At 43.3% G+C, this 22,309-nt stretch overlaps 1 protein-coding gene across 1 annotated transcript in view; it reads left to right on the top strand.

Moving 5' to 3' along the window:
• The window catches only part of LOC111975553 (cadherin EGF LAG seven-pass G-type receptor 2-like), an 83,137-nt gene that overhangs the window by 23,117 nt on the left and 37,711 nt on the right, over positions 1–22,309 (top strand). The window contains 2 exon segments of the mRNA XM_070442902.1: positions 9,472–10,176; positions 18,484–18,706. Of these exon segments, the coding sequence (XP_070299003.1) occupies positions 9,472–10,176; positions 18,484–18,706 (928 nt within the window).

Genomic DNA, 22,309 nt, shown 5'->3' with positions numbered 1-22,309 from the left:
CAGCTTCAGCGATTTTTGCAATTCGTTCCAGTCACTGGCAGCAGAGAACTGGAAGGAAAGGCGGCCAAAGGAGGTGTTGGCTTTGGGGATGACCAGTGAGATATACTTGCTGGAGCACGTGCTACGGGTTGGTGTTATCGTGACCAGTGAGCTGAGATAAGGCGGAGCTTTACCTAGCATAGACTTGTAGATGACCTGGAGCCAGTGGGTCTGGAGTCGGAATCTATAGCGAGGGCCAGCCGACTAGAGCATACAGGTCGCAGTGGTGGGTGGTATAAGGGGCTTTGGTAACAAAACGGATGGCACTGTAATAGACTGCATCCAGTTTGCTGAGTAGAGTATTGGAAGCTATTTTGTAGATGACATCGCCAAAGTCGAGGATCGGTAGGATAGTCAGTTTTACGAGGGTAAGTTTGGCACCGTGAGTGAAGGAGGCTTTGTTGCGAAATAGAAAGCCAATTCTAGATTTGATTTTGGATTGGAGATGTTTGATATGAGTCTGGAAGGAAAGTTTACAGTCTAGCCAGACACCTAGGTATTTGTAGTTGTCCACATATTCTAGGTCAGAACCGACCAGAGTAGTGATGCTAGTCGGTCGGGCGGGTGTGGGCAGCGAACGTTTGAAAAGCATGCATTTGGTTTTACTAGCGTTTAAGAGCAGTTGGATGCCACGGAAGGAGTGTTGTATGGCATTGAAGCTCATTTGGAGGTTTGTTAACAGTGTCCAAAGAAGGGCCAGATGTAAACAGAATGGTGTCGTCTGCGTAGAGGTGGATCAGCGAATCACCCACAGCATTAGCTACATTGTTGATATATACAGAGAAAAGTAAATAACATTCTATTGGTTGCAAGAATTTTGTATAATTTAAATTGAAAAATTCTAAGTTTTGAATCCGGCGTCGTTTTGCTTATCAGTTTATAAACCATGTGCCATGGAATCGGTAAGTCAAAAATCTCTTCCCAACTATTTTGTCATCTACTGTATATGGCACGGCTGTACATTTTTTGGTCCTTAAATGAAACGGGTATACTTTTTATTTATCACAATTTTCTTTAACCAATTATGGTCTTTAATGCAGGGCCGACAAACAAGTTCCTTCCTTTTCCCCCCTTCCACTTTCCTTTTCCATTCTTGCGGTGATGTTCCAATTAGTTGGTTGTAATGTTGGGTAGAACATTTCCATATGGTTTTGTTTGCTGTGTGTGTGACAACTCCACCAGTTCTACAGTTGAATTTGGAAGTTTACATGCACTTAGGTTGGAGTCATTAAAACTCATTTTTCAATCGCTCCACACATTTGTTGTTAACAAACTATAGTTTGGCAAGTCGGTTAGGACATGCAAATTAATTACTTAAAAATCATACAATGTGATTTTCTGGATTTTTGTTTTAGATTCCGTCTCTCACAGTTGAAGTGTACCTATGATAAAAATTACAGACCTCTACATGCTTTGTAAGTAGGAAAACCTGCAAAATCGGCAGTGTATCAAATACTTGTTCTACCCACTGTATATTATCCATACATGTCAGTTACACAGTTATACGTTAGTTGTCCCAGCCCTTCCCACTTCATATTAATTAGATTGAACTGTGTAGATCCAGGTGTCTCCCCCAATGAAACTGTGTGATCCCAAGGTCACACACAGTCTGGTTTGTTGTCAAGATAATTGTGTGTACAAAGCAATTTCAGACTTCGTTGTTTAATGGTTGGTCAGCACTTGGTATTACACGAAGCGTCAGAAATGAGGGTTACACAAATTGCCTCTGAAATGATGATCTGTGCAAGAGTTCACATGGCGCGCCCCTTATTCAAACTGTACAATAACAAGTTCCATCGGGGAATTTTGATGTTCCTACGTTGATATAAACAAACTAGCAGCCGTAACAGAAATGCAATAGTTTATAGAACAGCTTGGCGATTTGCGATTTTAGAGGGTGCGAAGATATCTGTAGCCTTTTTTCTCTCAGAGCAGATTACTAATTTATGACCTTGCTCTCTATTGAACTTGGAAATGGGACCGTGGCTTTGATGTAGTCAGTTGGCACTGAACGTGCTGCACATACTCTATCTGCTGGTGTTGAAATAACCAAGATTCTGGGCTGTGGCTCTGCTCAACCTCATTACCCACTAACCCTGAGGTACCTTCTGCTCTGCCATGGCACTCGTCTCTACTGGAACAAACATCTGCTGCTTGACACAGCCCCACTCTGCCCTAGATCAGCACATGCAATGTAATGCCTGGCTTACACTCGCACATTCCTACTGTATGTAATGACAGCAGTGTGATGAATAACTGCTTTGAGACCAGGTGAAAAGGTGCTATTAATATAAGATTTATAGCAATGATGATTAATGGTACTGATGTGGTTGTATTTTATGCTAAGTGTATGACCTCTACAGGAGCTGGAGACTAACAACAGTTGCTGTCTTGTCTCCATCTTTGGAGTGTCATATAATGTACATGTACGTAAACATTTATCCCAATGTGTGTTTTTTTTAGAAAGAAACAGATAGGGCGGAGGGATGGACGCGCTATAGGGGACATCTCTGTCCTCAGTGTTGTGGTGACTGCCCACATGATCCTGATCCACTGTGACTCGGCTGGCATTTTTTGGGCACCGGTGACGTAGAGCACTGTGCTCGAATTAGGCCGGGCACACTCCTTCAAGAGCTTCTCTGTTGTCTCACACTCTCGTCCTCTCTGTCTCCATCTCTCTTTCTCAGTCTCTACCTCTCCTCTTGTCCCCATCTCTCCCTTTTTTTCTCCAGTTTTCTCTGGTATTTATCTCAAGCTCTCCCTCTCTCTGCTTCTGCCCCTTACTGTACTTCAATTTCACCCAGGAAACTTAAACTGTCAACATTTGTAGCTACGTTGAGCGTCAACTCAATCAAATTCCACAAATCATTTCAATTCTTTGCACATTTTCAATATACTTTTTTTGAATTGTCATGCGAGCCAGGCTTGTTTGGTGACTGCCTACTTGCTGCCTAACAGGCTGGCACCCAGGCTAGGCTCAACTGACCCAAACAAATTTTATCATGGTGTTGGCTACAGATGGTGGAAGTCATCCAATCCTTTATAGCCTTTTCATTGTGTTGAGGTGACATTTCTTTAGTAATGCACCAAAGGGAGCTGAATCTGTGCCATTAAACATTTACCAGATGGTTGGAAACAGGATTCTATTAATATTTTAGACAATGAAAGTTGTCTATCTGCCTCCCAAAGTCCCCAGCCTGAGAACGTTCTCTGCTGTATGTGTAAGCCCACACACACTGTAAGTTTACAGTAGCAAGCACGTCAACAGTAGACAATAATGACTAGAGATTTTGATTTGGGACTGGATGTTTTCTGCGGAGCAGTCTCTTTTTATAGATGACATATTCCAGTGAACAGAAGTTAAAACAGATGTACAGTGCACTCAAAGTATTGGGACAGTGAACAATTTTAGTTTTTGACTCTGTACTCCAGCACTCTGTTGTGCCCAATATAAATTAATATTAAATAATGTATTGTGTCATTTTGGAATCACTTTTTATTGAAAATAAGAATAGAATATGTTTCTAAACACTTCTACATGAATGTGGATGCTACCATGATTACAGATAATCCTGAATGAATTATAAGTAATGATGAGTGAGTAAATTGGACACACAAATATCATACCCCCAAGACATGCTAACCTCTCACAATAACAGTGGAGGTTAGCATTTTTGGGCGTGTATGGCCTACATCTCCCATAAAGTGGAGAGAGCCTGAGGGTGGGACAATAGAGGACATCAGATTAAGAGCTTTTCCCAGGGTTGATATAGGTCAGGGTGTGTGTTAACTATCACATAAAGTCATGTGTATGTCATGTATAATAGTTTGGGATCCGAACTGAATAGGGACAGTATTAGAAAAGGATTTCACACTCTGACATAATCAAATGATAAATGGGATCTAGATTTACAGCAACATTATCGGAATAGCTTGATCCCTGAAGAGTTCACTGTACTGTATTTAGAGTCTGGCGGACTGTGTTACCAATGACGCTTTGTCTTAATCTTGTCATATATATATATATACACACACACACAGTGGTGGCCTGGCGCTCATACAGGCTCAGTGTGTGTGTTTAATCTCTCCCTGGCGCCACTTCTCTGCTGAGAGCATTCCTGGCACACAGAGGCCATGGGGGGGTCAGCCATAGGGCTGGCAGGGCTGTCACACTCCAGAGCTGGCACCTTGTCCCTTCACCATCCCTTCTGTCCCCCCCCCCCCCCCCCCCTTTTCCCAGCAACAACCTCCACTCCTAAAGCAGAACTTCCTTTCTACAGAGGCACCCTTTTAGAAGGGACGGTGTGGTTTCTATTAAAGAGCAGATTCTCCTCGCATACTGTTTCCAAGTATCTCTTGCTGTCATGGACCCCTGCCAACCTCATTCCAAAGACATGCCATGGCAGAGAACATAAATAGGAATGTCTGCTCTCCTGAAACGTAGCTCGAAACTTTAAGCTTCTCAATTCCCATGGGTTGAGTTTTGTGTTTTCCTATTTTCTGGCTCTTGCTCCATTTGGGGGATCAGTGGCTGACATGACTGCTGTGGATGATGGGCAAAGAAAAAAGGAATCCTAAATGCCAGACTTGAAAATAAGTGATACGCTAGTACTTGCTGATTATTTCGTGGTGAATTCGTGAATAGTATTAAGGAACTAGGCCTTACAGTTGAAATCGAAAGTTTACATACACTTAGGTTGAGTCATTAAAACTCGTTTTTCAACCACTCCACAAATTCCTTGTTAACAAATTATAGTTTGGGCAAGTCATTTCAGACTACTATCTACTTTGTGCATGACACAAGTAATTTTTTCCAAACAATTGTTTACAGACAGATTATTCACTTATAATTCACTAACAATTCCAGTGGTCAGACGTTTTACATCACTAAGTGACTGTGCCTTTAAACAGCTTGGAAAATTCCAGAAATTATGTCATGGCTTTAGAGACTTCTGATAGGCTAATTGACATAATTTGAGTCAATTGGAGGTGTACTGTGGATGTATTTCAAGGCCTACCTTCAAACTCAGTGCCTCTTTGCTTGACATGAATGAAAATCAAAAGAAATAAGCCAAGACCACAGAAAAAAATGTGTAGACCTCCACAGGTCTGGTTCTCTCTTGGGAGCAATTTCCAAAAGCCTGAAGGTACCACGTTCATCTGTACAAACAATAGTACGCACGTATAAACACCATGGACCACGCAGCCGCCAACCGCTCAGGAAGGAGACGCGTTCTGTCTCCTAGAGATGACGTACTTTGGTGTGAATCATCAATCCCAAACAACAGCAAAGGACCTTGTTGAAGATGCTGGAGGAAACGGGTACAATAGTATCTATATCCACATTAAAAACGAGTCCTATCGACATAACCTGATAGGCCGCTCAGCAGGGAAGAAGCCACTGCCCCAAAATCGCCATAAAAAAGCCAGACTATGGTTTGCAACTGCACATGGGGACAAAGATTGTACTTTTTGGAAAATTTCCTCTGGTCTATTCCAACACAAAATAGAACTGTTTGGCCATAATGACCATCGTTATGTTTGGAGGAAAAATGGGGAGGCTTGCAAGCCGAAAGAACACCATCCCAACCGTGAATCACGGGGGTGGCAGCATCATGTTGTGGGGTGCTTTGCTGCAGAGGGACTTGTGCACTCACAAAATAGATGGCATCATGAGGTAGGAAAATTATATTATTGAAGCAACATCTCAAGACATCAGTCAGGAAGTTAAAGCTTGGTCGCAAATGGGTCCTTCCAAATGGACAATGACCCAAGCATACTTCCAAAGTTGTGGCAAAATGGCTTAAGGACAACAAAGTCAAGGTATTGGAGTGGCCATCACAAAGCCCTGACTCAATCTATAGAAGATTTGTGGGCAGAACTGAAAAGCGTGTGCGAGCAAGGAGGCCTACAAAGCTGACTCAGTTACACCACTCTGTCAGGAGGAATGGGCCAAAATTCAACTTATTGTGGGAAGCTTGTGGAAGGCTACTGTGAAACGTTTGACCCAAGTTAACAATGTAAAGGCAATGCTACAATACTAATTGAGTGTATGTAAACTTCTGACCAACTGGGAATTGTGATGAAAGAATTAAAAGCTGAAATATATCATTCTCGCTACTGTTTTTCTGACATTTCACATTCTTAAAATAAAGTGGTGATCCTAACTGACCTAAGACAGGGAATTTTTACTAGGATTAAATGTCAGGAATTGTGAAAAACTGAGTTTATATGTATTTGGCTGAGGTGTATGTAAACTTCCGACTTCAACTGTATATACTTAAATAGGCTAATTATGTGACGTAATTAAAATATTACATTATTTTTCAATTATGCAACTTATCAAAGCTGCAGAAGGTCTTCTGACTAACATGTAACATGATTCGGCATGCAAATGTCAACAAAGATTAAAAAGCGAAAGCAAGATGTGAATTGCCACGTTTAGGGATGAGTTTGCTGAATTGTGATGAGCTCAGTGCTGTCATGATAAAGATGGCACTGGTGCCACTCATCACTACGTTGACTTGAAGGATAGGATGTGGTATAAGCTTTCTCAGACAAGTTTTTTACTGGGCAGTTACCATTTCATGATTGATACAAGGCGTGCCAATGTACACAGCTAAGCCTGTGTGGAAAAGGCACCGAGGCACTACTTTCATCTCCCCAGATTAAATGTTAAATTGAATCTCCTTGCCACGGCTTTGCCCCTCTTTCCCAAGCATCTGACTGTTTTCCATTTTTAATGTCCCTCTGACACGTTCTCCTCACCAATTTGTTTCTGTGTGTATACCTTTCTGTGTGCACAGACAACACAGATATGTGTGTCTGAGAGAGAAGTGCCCCTTCCCAGTCCTCCCTCCAGCTCTGTTCACTCTGCTCAGTGCGGGAGTGGCTTGACTGGCAGCAGAAGGATTAAAGCAGTGTCAGACATGCTGCTCAGTCTTCCTTTCTCTCTGCTCCTCGCTTCTCTACTCTCTTCCCACTTTCTCTCTCATTTTGGCGCTGGGTGTTTAAACATGCCCTGTGCCAGCCTGGGATCCGGTAGCTGCCACAGTGTTGCTGCCTGTTTGTGTAGTTGGTTGGGTTCTCTCCTCCACCAAAGCTCAGCTGAGGGGTTCTGTTCTGTTCTCTGGCCCACATCCAGAGCCCCCAGACAAAGAGACTATTGATTACAGTGGAAAGGGAAGAGGCTGGGGCTTGTTTTCACGACAGGTTTGATTTGATTAGGCGTGTTTTATGTTTGCCCTTCAGGCAACAGACTAGCAAACACTGCTACAAATAAACCCTCTCTCTCTCTGGTGACCTTAAACACACAACGCTGTAGATAAAATGTATAACAGAGTCAAGAATAGGATTGGTTTCAGATCTTTTTTGGACAATTTTATCTATTGATTTTCACAGAGATCCAGACAGACGGAGACAGGAGACGGGATGATACTGTAACAGAAAACATCAATAACACCAGTAATACGTTGTATAAATGTATTACCTACAAATCCTTACAAATGCCTCAACCACAGAGTCTATTTGAGATGGTGAGAGGAGATGGTTGGATGATGTTGGAGAGGGCCGTGATTGTCTAACTTATGATTCCTGAACTGGGATCATGTTGACTTGTCAGGAGCAGAGGCATGTATTCACAGATGCCAAGGAAGCCAGGTTTCCCCAAAAAATGGACCAAGAGAAAAACATTTCTTTCATCTCTCTGTGTTTCATAAATGTCCTTCAATTCGCAAGAGGCTGAATGTATCTCACCGGAGAAAGCATCCGAGCGAATGAAACAGCCCCGCTTTTGTCTCTGTGTGTAGCCCATCTATCTGATGCTGTCTGATCACAAAAAGTATGACATTGTTGCTGCTCGTAGCATTGAATGCAAGGGAAGACAGCGATCATTTAGCTTCTCTTGATAATTTAAAAAATAAAATAATAGCCCATCAACGTTGAGCTAAACTGAGTAAGCTCAGCTGTGAAGGGTCCTGGCGCGCCAAAAAAAAGGGAAGCCCGTTTTGGATTTGGCTTCACACCGATTACATCAGAAGCCAAATGTCATTGACAGAAAACTTTAATTGTTGCATCTTGTGTTGTCCTCCGGTGGCCAGCTATCTAAAATCGTCCCTTTCCTAAGTTAGCCATGGATGGAGATAGGGATTTGTACTTGTGGTGTCGAGGCATATGAACTAACAGGTTATAGAACAAACAACGCAATTATCATAACACCGGTTGTAATATGGCATTTCTTTCCTTGGCTTCCCCGGTGATTGTATCCACGTACCGCTACTATCAGGGAGTTCTGAACAACAGAATACATTATGTATTTCTGCTCTTTAAATACATTTGCAGCCTGAAGGCATCTATTTTTAATGGAGACCTAGGTTATAGCTACCTGTGATATGGTTCAGGTTCAGCCCATGTCTTTTTTCAATGCTAGCGCTGATGATGTGTAAGTTCTCTTGATGAGAGGATCCTTTAAAATGGATGGGACTTCTCTGCTTGTGAGCGACATGGCTTACTTGTTACTCCACTTTTTGTTTCTTGTTATTTCTGATGAGTCTGTCCGGGTTTTTTTCCCTTCATTATTTCGCTCACTGTGCAGTCCTCAAGATTATATTTTCTTTAAGAAGTTTTCCTCTGTATTGTCAATGTGGTTTACAGTAACTGGAATGAGTTCTGCAAATCAGCTTACTAAAGGAATCACTCAATAGGGTTTGAAGTATATAAGGTATTGGATAATTGTGGGCTGAGATGTATTTTGTAATGCAAGGCCGTGGGAAGGAATTGATAGGATGGCGTTTCAAACAACAGTAGTAAAGGCTAGAGAAGGATGAGCTGTCCTTGTATGTGAAGGGGAAAGGACATTTCAGATGTGTATAGCTCATTATACAGACAACTGAATAGCCTTATCTTATTAACCCTTTGGATGCAGGGAGATGGATATCTGTGTTGTGAATACATGCAAAAAAGGTCCAAACTGAGTAAAAAAATTGTTTATTATACATTTTGGCGATGGAAAAATGCTTTCAGTATAAACCAGATAGAAGAGCTAATACACCTATGTACTTTCCTTTTTTATATATATAATATAATCTTTGAGAACTAACATTGACCAAAATAAAAGCTAAACAGTTCGGGAGAATTGAAAAATTGTGATTTTGTCAAAATGTTTGAGCATAAGAACATTGCATTAGCCATGGCAAAATGTGTAGAATTGCAGGAAACAATCTTGAAAACTGCTAAATTCTCTCCGCTGGCAAGATGGGGGCCTCTAAAAATGTCTTACCCGGATTGAACCCAGTCGCATTGATTGCCAAGCCTCCTGCCACTCCCACCATCTAAGCCTCTTATATATCCAGAAAAAAACCTCAGTACTGTTTGTGATATAAATCCAGGTTCTGTATTATTAATACTGTGCTTCTCCTCTTTCTCTCCTGTCAGATGGGATCCACTCTGTGTCGGCCCAGTGTCTGCTCCAGGTCACCATCATCACAGACGAGATGCTCTCCAACAGCATCACACTGCGATTGGCCAACACCTCCCAGGAGCACTTCCTGTCCCTGCTATTGGCCCAGTTCCTGGAGGGCGTGGCCCGCGTGCTGTCAGCTGACCGTGAGGACGTGGTGGTGTTCAACATCCAGGACGACACGGACGTCAGCGCCCGCATCCTCAACGTCAGCCTGTCTGTTGCCGTGCCCTCGCACAGGGAGGACCCGCGGGGGGGAGGAGGGGGGCGCGACAGGATTGGCAGAGGGGCAGCAGGGGCCAGTGGCGGGGCAGAGTTCTTTGGGTCTGAGGAGCTTCAAGAGAGGCTGTACCTGAACCGCAGCCTGCTGGCCCACATCTCCTCCCAGCAGGTGCTGCCCTTCGATGACAACATCTGCCTGCGAGAGCCCTGTGAGAACTACATGAAGTGTGTGTCTGTGTTGAAGTTCGACAGCCTGGCACCCTTTGTGGCGTCCGACACCATCCTGTTCCGGCCCATCCACCCCATCGCCGGGCTGCGCTGCCGCTGCCCAACGGGCTTCACAGGAGACTACTGTGAGACAGAAATCGACCTGTGCTACTCCAAACCCTGCGGAGCCCACGGCCTGTGTCGCAGCAGAGAGGGAGGCTACACCTGCGAGTGCCTCAATGACTATACTGGTGAGTGACCTCTCTCTTGATTTGATGTTTCATAACAGATGAAGAAATTTCACTTCGTAGATATAAACTGTCCTTAAATACATCTAAAACTAAAAGCATTGTATTTGGTTCAAAACATTCTCTAAGACCTAAACCTCAATTAGAGTTGTACATAAATGGTGTGACCATTGAGAAAGTTGAGCAAGCTGAACTCCTAGGTATAACATTGGATGGTCAATTATCATGGTCAAGTCATATTGACAAAGTTGTTGTGAAGATGGGGTACGTTTCTTATGAAACATAAAAATCAACTGTACTAGTTGTTCAGGCCTGGTCTTGTCCCATCTTGATTACTGTCTGGTAATATGGTCAAGTGCAGCAAAGAAAGACCTAGCAAAGCTAGTTCAATACAGAGCAGCACGCCTTGTCCTTAACTGCACATACAGAACTAACATCAACAGCATGCATGCCAGTCTTCCCTGGTTGAGGGTTGACGAGAGAGTAACTGCTTCTCGTCTAGTTTTTATGAGAAATATTACTGTGACAAATTACAGATGGTCTGCATAATCAAATAACATTCAGCTCAGACACATTACATACCCCACAACACATGCCACCAGGGGTCCAAAACGAATTACCAGCAACTCAGTTTTATACAGAGCCATGATCGCATGGAACCCCCTTCCATCTCTAATTACTCAAGCAAACAGCAAAATTACCTTTTAAAAACAGATTCAATGACAACTCATGGAATGGCGGGGACTGTGAGGGGAAACACACAAGTGCACTGTAACACACAATTTTTTTTGTTGTGTTTGTATAATTTTTTTGTTATTGTTGTATTTTGAATTTGTGTAACTGTCCTTGTGTAGCAGTGATTTTAGTACTTGCCATGTTTTTTGTTGACCCCAGGAAGAGTAGCTGTTGCTTTTGCAAAAGCTAATGCGGATTCAAATAAATAAATGAACAAACGTACAATTCACATAGAAAACCACTTGAAAAATGTTGAATGTATGTGCATCTCCTGTATTTATAGTGAATAGCCTCATTCCGGTCATAGACACAACAATGACAATATGCAACGACATCATTCTTGCCACGTGGTCATAAAGTTAATTTTCGTATCTAATGTCCCATGGGAAATTCTATGGATGTATACATCATCATTCATTCATGTCATCCTACCCTCTGGTCTATATATTGACCCTGACATGTTACAGCCTGGCTAAAGCCCTATACAGTGATGAAACCCATTCAGCTGGACAGGCAGTGTGATGACTAGTTCATTTAATAATCCCTAGACCAATTAGGTGGGACTGCGATAAACATGCGCCAGCCGGTTAACTGTTCATACTTCCTACCCTTCCCCACTGTTGGAGAGAATGAAAAATGCAGTCTGTGTGTGAGTAAAAACCCTACATCTCAATCCAGCAGGGATCAATGAAAGATTATGAACTGGTATAAAGGAAGTATGTGTCGGAGGAAGTCTGGATCAACGACACGTTCTGTTTTTGTTGAGCTAACATCAGGGTCTTACAATATGAGTGCTTTGAAGACAGGCCAGGTCCATGGTGCACCAGAGTGTGGTATTGTCACAGATTGAAGAAGGAACAAGATGTCTCACAGGATATATAAATCTGAAGCAAATATGGTGGGAGAAGATGGAGCAAGATGAAACTTGGCTGACATTCTGCAAATTTTCAGTATCGATGTTAAACATTCAATCTCAATACAGTTTTCTGTTATCAAAACTAGAATCTGCTATGAACAGGGTGCACTAAGATTTGTAGACTTGACCAAAGTTTCAGAAAATTGCGTTGTTCCGAGTGCAGGGGCGAATTGAGTTACTGCGCACTTCACAGAGAAGGCGTTCCCTAATGAAAATATGCAAAAACACGGCAATAGGATCTCGCTAGGTCGTCCTTGGCTCTGCCCACCACCTTGCTTTTTCTGCCCATTATGCTTAATTTGCTCCCATTGGAAAAGATGCCAACGATATATCTTGGGTTAGTTACTGGTATCTTTGGTATTGCCTTCCTGGGGCCTCTTTTGGCCTGAGGTCCTGTAGAGCTTGTAGCATTACAGGGATGAGTGTGTCTGAGAGGGGGAAAACAATAGTAATTTGGCCGGTCAGCAGCAGAGTATCTCTGGGAGGAATAATGGAAGGAAGTGCTGAATTATGTATGGCTACAGATGGAGAGGGAGAAAGAGAGTGCGTCTTCCTGTCTTAACAATGCCCCCTGGTAAAAATACCTGGAATTGAAAAGTGTAACAAAGAATACGCTGTAGAGACGGTGGGCTGTGAGGATTGGTGCAAAGGAAGAACTTTTAAAATGTTAAATTTTTTTAAGATACTGAGGTACTCTGATGTTAAGCAATTACTATCTCAGCCCCAATCTCAAATGGGTTTGCTTTTAGTCTTTTTCCACTTAAAGCAGATTTAGGAAGGAAAGATGTGCACACTGCTCCAAATATTATGCATTTCAGGAAAATATTAAAGACGATCTGGTTTCTCTCTGCTGAAGGTGAGAGAAGTAGACAAACTAAGAGTGGATGGGGAGAATGAGAAGGGAATGGAAATATGCTAATATGAGTGATTACCAGAGTTTTTGCCCTCTGCTTTATCAAAGGGTTATGGAGTTGCATGAGTTAATTTGATTTCACCCAAGCCCTGCTCTCTCCCTATGTGACATATACTATGTTCTTTGAAGTTCACCGCTTTTCTAGTTGGATAAAAGCATGAAATGTGGTTGGATTCTCGCTCCTTTCTAGAAAGATGGATTCAGTTTTTAAAGGGTTGATCTTACATGTACATAATTGTTGTCACTTTTACTAGACCAGTGGGTTATCTCCATTTAATAAACAGTGTATACAGTTTAAAACCATACCCTCTTGTGTGGTTCAAATCTTGGCAAGACCAGACCTTGTTTAACCTTTTTACAAATCACTATGATAATATTGACTGTCAAGCAATGCGTTTTTGTAGATCTGTGTTTCTGGTTTAGGTTAGCTAGCTAGGTAGAGGGTGTTTTTAGTTTTGTTTGGCTTCGTATCCACCACCACATTTTGAAATGCAATGATTTCTATATATTATCATCTCTAGATATGATACCCTCAATTAACCCTGCAGTCGCCACTCCAATTTATTTCACAGATAGAATGCCCCTTTCAGGATCTGCTGCCAATATTTTAGGATATCATATTGGCTTTGGAATTCCCTCCAGGTCTATGCAGCTAATTAAATGGGCCAACAGCACTGATTACAATGGTGTCAATTATAGTGGTAGTCTCTTATGGTCTCTTCAGTGGATTAGACACTTAAGGGTATCTTCTATATTATGCTAAATCAATGTATTTATTTTTTATTTAACCTTTATTTAACTAGGCAAGTCAGTTAAGAACATTCTTATTTACAATAACGGCCAAACCCTAACCCGGATGACGCTGGGCCAATTGTGCGCCGCCCTATGGGACTCCCAATCCCGGCCGGTTGTGATACAGCCTGGAATCGAACCAGGATATGTAGTGACGCCTCTAGCACTGAGATACAGTGCCTTAGACCGCTGCGCCACTCGGGAGCCCAATGTAAAAAGTGTTTCTGCCACAAATGACTTCCATTGGACACATTCCGATTGTGTGGGAGAACATAATATGTTGTTCTAATAGTGAGTGGGTGTCACTCAGAGGTTCGGGTTGAGGACCACTCTTTTACATGGTCCATACTGCTGTGGGTGTGTGAGAGCTGAACTGTGGAGGATGATGGTGTGTGTGAGCCATGTCAACTCAGCAGAGTGATCCTCATCAATCTCACTTAGATCAGAGTCTGTACCGCGTTGAGCAGGCTAGCTCATTTCAACTTCATCTACTGGGCGTGCCTACCTGCTGCGTAATCAGAGTAGTAATATGATCGAGACATGCAGTTATGCCTGTGTTAGGGTGATTCATAAATCATCAACTTTTGCCTTGCTCTAATATTTCCTCAAACAAAGCCTCTGAGAGAACAGTCAACCTCTCCTCTCCAGATCTATCCAAGACTGGGCTGGGTTGATGGGGTTGTCCTGGATGCAATCTACAGCTCCTGTTGTTCAACATGACTGACTGTTGGATTTGACACTCCCGCTGTGCTGAAAGCCACTGTGTATGGGTGTGGGGGGTCAATTGGCTGCTCTATGAGTGTGTGTGTGTGTGTGTGTGTGTGTGTGTGGGTTCTGAATTGCCTACTCCATGTGGGTGGGTAGGTAATTGCTGTGTGTGTGCTCGCGTATGTATGTGTCTGTGTTCCCGTGCTTGTGTGTGGTGTGGAACTGCTGGGGCCCGTGGGCGTTGCCAGATGGCAGTATGATGGAAAGCGAGAAAAAATAACAGAGCAGAGCAGCCATCAATTTCACTCATATTGGGAAGGACTGAGCGAATGATTAAGCCTGGCTGACTCAGTCTGGTACAGGACAAATGGACTGAGAATACTCACATACAACAACCTACTTTTAGCTCTTACCTTTAACATGTTTTATACACCATCTCCTCAGCTCCAATCTCACTACAGTATACTGCGCTGTAGCATATTTCTACACACACTCTGCCCCATATATGAAAGGAGGCCCCAGTACAACACGGTTGTTGCTGCTGCAGACTTTTACTTTGATCTAATCAAGCATTTCTTTATGTTGTCGTTAGTTCTATCAGTAGCCTATAGCACACAAATGCTGAAAGCTTTATATTTCAGTGTTTGATGTTGTATTAATCAATTAAAAAATCAAAGCATGTCGTAGGAATGCCTCATGGAAGCCTCCAATATTACCCCAACTGAATTTGAATTTGGCAGATCATAGGATTGTGTTTTGTGAGATATTAGATACTGTTATTCATATAACACTCCTACAGTCTCGGTTTTAGTCCACTCACCTCTGGTCTAGCTAGTTCTAAAAAGCATCAGTGTTGTTTCGTGTAAGCCTGTTATCTGGTCCAGGTTCATCACCTGGCCAGTGGCGTAAAGTACTTAAGTAAAAATACTTTAAAGTATTACTTCAGTGTTTTGGGGTATCTGTACTATTTATATTTTTGACTTTTACTTCAATACATTCCTAAAGAAAATAATGTAATTTTTACTCCATACATTTTCCTCTGACACCCTAAAGTACTAGTCACATTTTTTATGCTTAGCAGGACAGGAAAATTGTACAATTCATGCACTTATCAAAAGAACATCCCTGGTCATCCCTACTGCCTCTGATCTGGCGGACTCACTAAACACAAATTATTCGTTTGTAAAGATGTCTGAGTGGAGCGTTCCCCTGGCTACTTTTGATACAAGTATATTTTAGCAATTACATTTACTTTTGATACTTAAGTATATTTAAAAACAAATACTTTTAGACTTGTACTCAAGTAGTAAATACTGGGTGACATTCACTTTTACTTGAGTCATGTTCTATTAAGGTATCTTTACTTTTATTAAAGTATGATAATTGGTTACTTTTTCCACCACTGCACCTGGCCCATGCTACAATGTGTTTGGCACGGTGGGATCACAATTATGCCACTCTGTCACCTTCACTACTAGTCACTGGAATCAGTGGATGGGATATAGAATAATGTTCGACATGGCCTGGATTCACCCCTACCTGATTTTACATGGTAGTCACACCAGGTTAGCTGCAACTGAATAAATTAAGTGTATTCTTCCAGCAAATTGTCAGTATGATTGGTGGGTTGGTGTTGTGTTGAGTAAGCCCTGTCGATAGTGCCAGGAGCATGTAGTGTTGTCGTCCCAGCGTTGAGTTATCTTAACTCTTGTATGCCTTCACGTCCTCAGGGAGAAACTGCCCATATGAGGACTCTCTACCACTCTGTTTCACTTAGGAGAGGAGACCATGCGTTTCAGTTACCTAGCAGCACAGAAATGGCCGTTTCCATTTTAGATCTGTAAAGGGGTCTCAGCAGGAGGAGTTAGTTATAGTCCGCCATTTAATCCCCCTGCTTATTCACACACCATTGTTTTAAAAGACGCAGCTGAACAATTACACTAATCTAAGGATCATATGAATTAGTCATGGTAATCATTGTCTCTGTTATCACCACATTAGATTAAATCAAGATCAGTGGAGATGCCAGCTATGGGCTGAGACTGAAAGGTTTCTGTGTGTGCCTATTCTTCTGGTGACTCTTATCTATTGTGTGACTCATTGGCTGTTGTTGTGTTTGATAAGCACCTCTGTCTCACCTCTGCTGAAGAGAACAGAACCCCATTTTATTTTATTAATCTGAGTGCCGTGTCAACTGGGGAGATTTGATATGGTGGTTGGAGACGAGGCGTGTGTGTGGCATTAGTGTGTTGTAATTAGTTTAATAAGGTTACCCTTTCAAGTCCCTCATGAAAACATTACATGTTAATATATGGTAACATCTGGGGAGGAATCCAACAAACCTACTTTCCTTTTGGAAATGCTTGTATTTCAAAGTGCCACATGATTTTATAGGTCAATTTTGTCCAGTTATCCACAGTATAATGCTTTCAGAGCTTTTGAATTGCCGGTTTTATATCTATTGGATTGCCACAAAATGGTACACTTTCTCTCATTGATATTTACCATGCTTGAGTAGTTAAAGTGTGTGGTGTGTCTCCTGCCTAAAACTGGTCCCTGCACATTTTGACAGCCTTAATGATTCATGTTTGCAGTAAACAGAGAGTTGGAGAGGGCAGGGGTAGTAAATGCTTCCAAAAAAATGGATTTGCAAGCTCCTCACATGGCCCAGCTCACCTAGCAACCGAGAGCTGTTGTTCCAGGACCCTGCACCTGTTGTGGGAGGGCGTCCCAGAGGGATGCCTGACAGAAAAACATTGGCCCTGTTTATTCCCAGGTTACCATATAAACAACAGAACAGGCTCAGGTGACAGGGCGGAGACCGGATGCTCACTATAATGTCTCTTACTGTCTTCTGTACAGTTTCTGGATAGGTACTTACATGGATATAGCCAGTACAGTTAATGTGTGTAGCTGAGCTGGTAGGGTTTTTGAAGTAAACAGAATGCTACCATTTCTCTTTTCTGAGTGTTAGAAGATTTTTTCTACCATAAAAAATGTCATTTTTGATCTGCATATGATTGTAACTGTATAAAGAAGAATACATCACATTGAACTTTGAAGCCTCCTCAGTAAAAATTAGGCCCCTGTAGAGCCCAAGCTGACTTTAGAGGAAGTAGAAGACTATCCCAGTGGCCCAGTTTCCTACAGTAGCCCAGCGTTGACTGCAGCAATGCTTGACCACATCAAGCCCTGACTAATGTCCCTTCTTCCCCTGATTTGTTTAAAAAGACAGAAGTAACTTTTTGCCTGAGGCGAGTCACTGATTAATTTCCTCACGACTCATGCAGTTAGTGCTTTTTCTACTAGCGGTAGCCAAGTGTCAACAAGCGCCATCAAGGAAACAACAAATTGTCATAGTTCGCCAGGGTAAAGTGACTGTTCTTCTGCCTGTGTAGCCCACCACGGTACAATGCTGACTACTGTCATGGCAATGCATCATAGGATAACATCCACATCTTATCAAAGCTTAATCCATAATGACCACAATGACCTTGCAGTTGGATGAATGAGTGAATACACCCTACAACAGTAGTAAAACAAAGGGTTCCCTTAATTGTCTTAGACTGGGAATCCTGTGATTGGCTGTGACTGGCTGTAGGATGTACAACACAAGCCCTGTGTATGTATAGTCTATAGAGATGTTGTCTTTTTCTGTGTGGTGTGTACAGTACAGTAACTCTACACACAGTGGAAGTGTTCCGTGCTGCCGAGTGGCTCTGACACACATTCCAACTCGTGCAAGGAGGCGTGCAGTCTCACCATAGCAACTGCAGCTTCTCATCCAGAGACTGGAGACCAATAGAAGTTGTAAGCAGTGCGCAGGGCTACACGATGCATGAAGGCTTACTAACAGTTCCCCATTGCCACAGCACTCTCTCTGTCTCTCTCTGTCTGACTTTCTCTCTTTTTGTCTCGTTCACTGTCTGAAATCTGTCTCTTCCTTGCTGCATCCTTTGACCTCTTCTCACCATCTTTGCCTCTCTCACACATTCCCTCCCTCTCGGAGAAGGCTCGTGGTAAGTGCTGGAGGCATAATGCATCTTGTCTTGCCCCATATTAAACCGCAGCAGTAGTCTGGTGAGATTAGACACTAGTGAAGTTGAACTGGAAGGGAGGACCAATTTTTTTTTTTTTACCCACAGACTGTCCAGGGCTGGCACTGAAATTTGTCACCTTGATAGTTGTAATTCTGACTGGTCTCTTTCCCTTCCCCCTCTCTCTCTACCCCTCTCTCTTCCTCCAGGCAAGCGGTGTGAGCTATCGTCCCGCTCCGGGCGCTGTGGCCCAGCTGTGTGTAAGAATGGGGGCACCTGTGTGAACCTGCTGGTGGGAGGGTTCAAGTGTGAGTGCCCATCTGGCGGATATGAAAAGCCCTACTGTGAGATGACCACCAGGAACTTCCCCCTGCAGTCCTTCCTCACCTTCAAGGGCCTCCGCCAGCGCTTCCACTTCACCCTCTCCCTTTCGTAAGTACAACTAATACCCCACACAGTGGGACATTGTGCCATCTCAATCATTCACTTTCGTAGTACAAAGTAGCTCCCTAAATATAGTACTGTGATTCACTCCTTCTCGCCACCTCTCTCGTTCTTCCTCCCACCACTCCACCCTCTCTTTCTCTCTTTTTTTATGACTCCTCTCGAACATTACTCTTGCGCTCTCTTTAAATGATCACTTCATACATTCCACAACTGCTCTTATACGCTCACGCCTCTTAACGGCCTGCCTCCCCTCTCATTTACATAAGCTTCCTGGTGTTTCATAAGTTACTGAATCATTTAATAGCCGTAGTCTTTAAAAGGCTCATCTTCTCTAGCTGGGTTTGGGTTCCCTGAGCATGGTGAGTATGTATGGTGAGAGGGTTTTCTAATGGGGACTGTAGACTTACTTTTTCTGGAATGGCACCTTGTGTACCCGGGGACATTAATCTGAGATCCAGGAGTCTGATCTGATTACATTCAGTGGTCACTTTGAGCTTTGAGTCAGCGCTTGGCCTATTTCTCCTCTGTCTGTCTCTCTCATCAAGGTGAAGCTGGAGATATGCAACACAGTACAAATAGTCTGGGTAGCCATTTGATTAGCTGATCTGGAGTCTTTAGAAGCCTCTTGGACCAAGACTTGGCACTCCGGTACCGCTTGCCATGCGGTAGCAGAGAGGACAGTCTATGACTGGGGTGGCTGGAGTTTTTAGGGCCTTCCTCTGACATCGCCTGGTATAGAGTTCCTGGATGGCAGGAAGCTTGGCCCCGGTGATGTACTGGGCCATATGCACTACCGTCTGTAGTGCCTTGCGGTCACTGGCCAAGAAGTTGCCATACCAGGCAGTGATGCAACCCGTCAGGATGCTCTCGATGGTGCAGCTGTAGATCCTTTTGAGGATCTGAGGACCCATGACAAATATTTTCAGTCCCCTGAGGGGGAATAGGTTTTGTCATGCCCTCTTCATGACTGTCTTGGTGTGCTTGGACCATGTTAGTTTGTTGGTGATGTGGACACCAAGGAACTTGAAGCTCTCAACCTGCTCCACTACAGCCCCGTCGATGAGAATGGGCGTGTGCTCGGTCCTCCTTTTCCTGTAGTCCACAATCATCTCCTTAGTCTTGATCACGTTGAGGGAGATGTTGTCCTTGCGTCACACTGTCTGGTCTCTGACCTCCTCCCTATAGGCTGTCTCATCATTGTCGGTGACCAGGCCTACCACTGTTGTGTCATCAGCAAACTTAATGATGGTGTTGGAGTTGTGCCTGGCCGTGCAGTCATGAGTGAACAGGAAGTACAGAAGGGGACTGAGCACGCACCCTTGTGGGGACCCAGTGTTGAGGGTCAGCGAAGTGGAGATGTTGTTTTCTACCTTCACCACCCGGGGGCCCGTCAAATTACATGGCCCGTCAAAGTCCAGGACCCAATTGCACAGGGCGGGGTTGAGACCCAGGACCTCCAGCTTGATGATGAGCTTGGAGGGTACAATGGTGTTGAATGCTGAGCTGTAGTCAATGAACAGTATTCTTACATAGGTATTCCTCTTGACCAGATGTGATAGGGCAGTGTGCAGAGTAATGGCGATTGCATCGTCTGTGGACCTGTTGGGGCAGTAAGCAAATTGGAGTGGGTCTAGGGTGACAGGTAAGGTGGAGATGATATGATCCTTGACTAGTCTCTCAATGCACTTCATGATGACAGAAGTGAGTGCTACGGGGCGGTAGTCATTTAGTTCAGTTATCTTTGCCTTCTTGGGTACAGGAACAATGGTGGCCATCTTGAAGCATGTGGGGACAGCAGACTGGGATAGGGGAGCGATTTGAATATGTCCGTAAACACTCCAGCCAGCTGGTCTACGCATGTTCTGAGGACTTGGCTAGGGAGGCCGCCTGGGCCAGTGTTTTACTCATGTCGGCCACGGGGGGGGGGGTGCACAATCCTTGTTAGCGGGCCTCGGCGGTGGCATTGTATTATCCTCAAAGTGGGCAAAGGTGTTTTAGTTTGTCTGGAAGCGTGACTTCGGTGTCCGTGACGGGGCTGGTTTTCTTGTTGTTGTCCGTGATTTCCTGTAGACCCTGCCACATACGTCTTGTGTCTGAGCCATTGAATTGCAACTCCACTTTGTCCCTGTAACGGCATTTCGCTCGTTTGATTTCCTTGCGGAGGGAGAAGCTATACTGTTTATATTCAGCCATATTTCCAGACCTTTTTCCATGGTTAAATGCATTTGTGTGTGTGTGCGTGTGCATATGAGATTAACTCCTACACCTAGGGGGCTTTCATCCTGGTATGCCTTGATATTTTGGGAACATGTATTTGCTCTCAATTAACGACCATCCAGTTTTATATGAGCACTAAAACATAATGGTGTCATTTGTCTGATACAGGTAGAGCAAGTTGTATTTCTAGACCAAGATCAAAGACTAGTATCTTGTGCGATGTAGCCAGGGGATGGTGGTGCTTAAATAAAACAGATGAGTAACATTGAACACAGTCGATCACGGAAGTACATTCATGTAAATGAGACACGGGTACATTAATTTGAATGAAATGCTCCATCCCAAGTGACAATAAAAGCACCACCGTGGGTATAATATCCCGTCATAGCAAAGACAATACCCCCAGTTGCTATCACTGTAAAATTACATGGCCATTTTTATATTCATATTTGTGATGTTTTCTCACTCTAGAAGTTCTTGGCAGGGCTTGAAACTAGCCATTAATGAGTAGTGGTGATAATGATATGCCTTTGTGAGTTTTATGGAAGTGGTGGCCTTTGTTTAAATGTAGCTCAGATGGCAGTCTTTTGGATCTCTTTCTTAAAAGCCTTGGCCTGTAGTTCCCAGATTGCTCCCAGAGCTGTGAAGTAGGTGGTGTGTAAAGCTGGGGATATCACAGCTAACACCCAGCAGGCTGTCTATCAGGGCGCTCTGTTACCTGAACCTGGCTTGATCAGGTTACTATGGTAAAGAGCTTTTCTCATGGGGAACCTCAGTGAGGTGGAGCCTATAGACTGCACTACAGTAGAGCGAGAGTTAGCAGGAAGAGGAAATTGTGTGTTGGAAGTGTGTCTGTTACCAGAAACAGCCTTAGTAGCAACATTTGTGTCACATATTTTAATAATACCTCTCACATTGTTAGTATTCATGTCAGGTTTGGCCATCTAGAGACTTCCTCAATGCACATGTCTAATACAGTCACATCAACTTGCCATTATATCATGGCCCTTGGCCCTTCCATATGTCAATATATGTAGACTGGTTGTTAACTTTGCTAATGGCAGCCTAATGTGACATATAATGTTGCCAGAGGAGTCAGTTATGGTTGATTGCACTCAGTCCGGGGGGATCTGGAAGCTGTGTGAAAAAGCCTTGAAAACCTATTCATTGATGACAAGAAGGCCAAGCCATAGATGAAAATAAATAATATTTCTAGATGCTAACCATAATAAACAACACATGATTTTCTGTTTCAAACCAAATCCAACTGTATTTGTCATATGCTTCGTAAACAACAGGTGTAGACTAACAGTGAAACGCTTACTTACGGGGCACTTCCCAACACAGCAAATAGAAAGATAATAACACAAG

Source organism: Salvelinus sp. IW2-2015, linkage group LG1, assembly GCF_002910315.2.
Source record: "Salvelinus sp. IW2-2015 linkage group LG1, ASM291031v2, whole genome shotgun sequence".
NCBI classification, from domain to species: domain Eukaryota; kingdom Metazoa; phylum Chordata; class Actinopteri; order Salmoniformes; family Salmonidae; genus Salvelinus; species Salvelinus sp. IW2-2015.
Note: the sequence above shows the minus strand (reverse complement) of the source record. Positions and strands in the feature narration are given on the sequence as shown.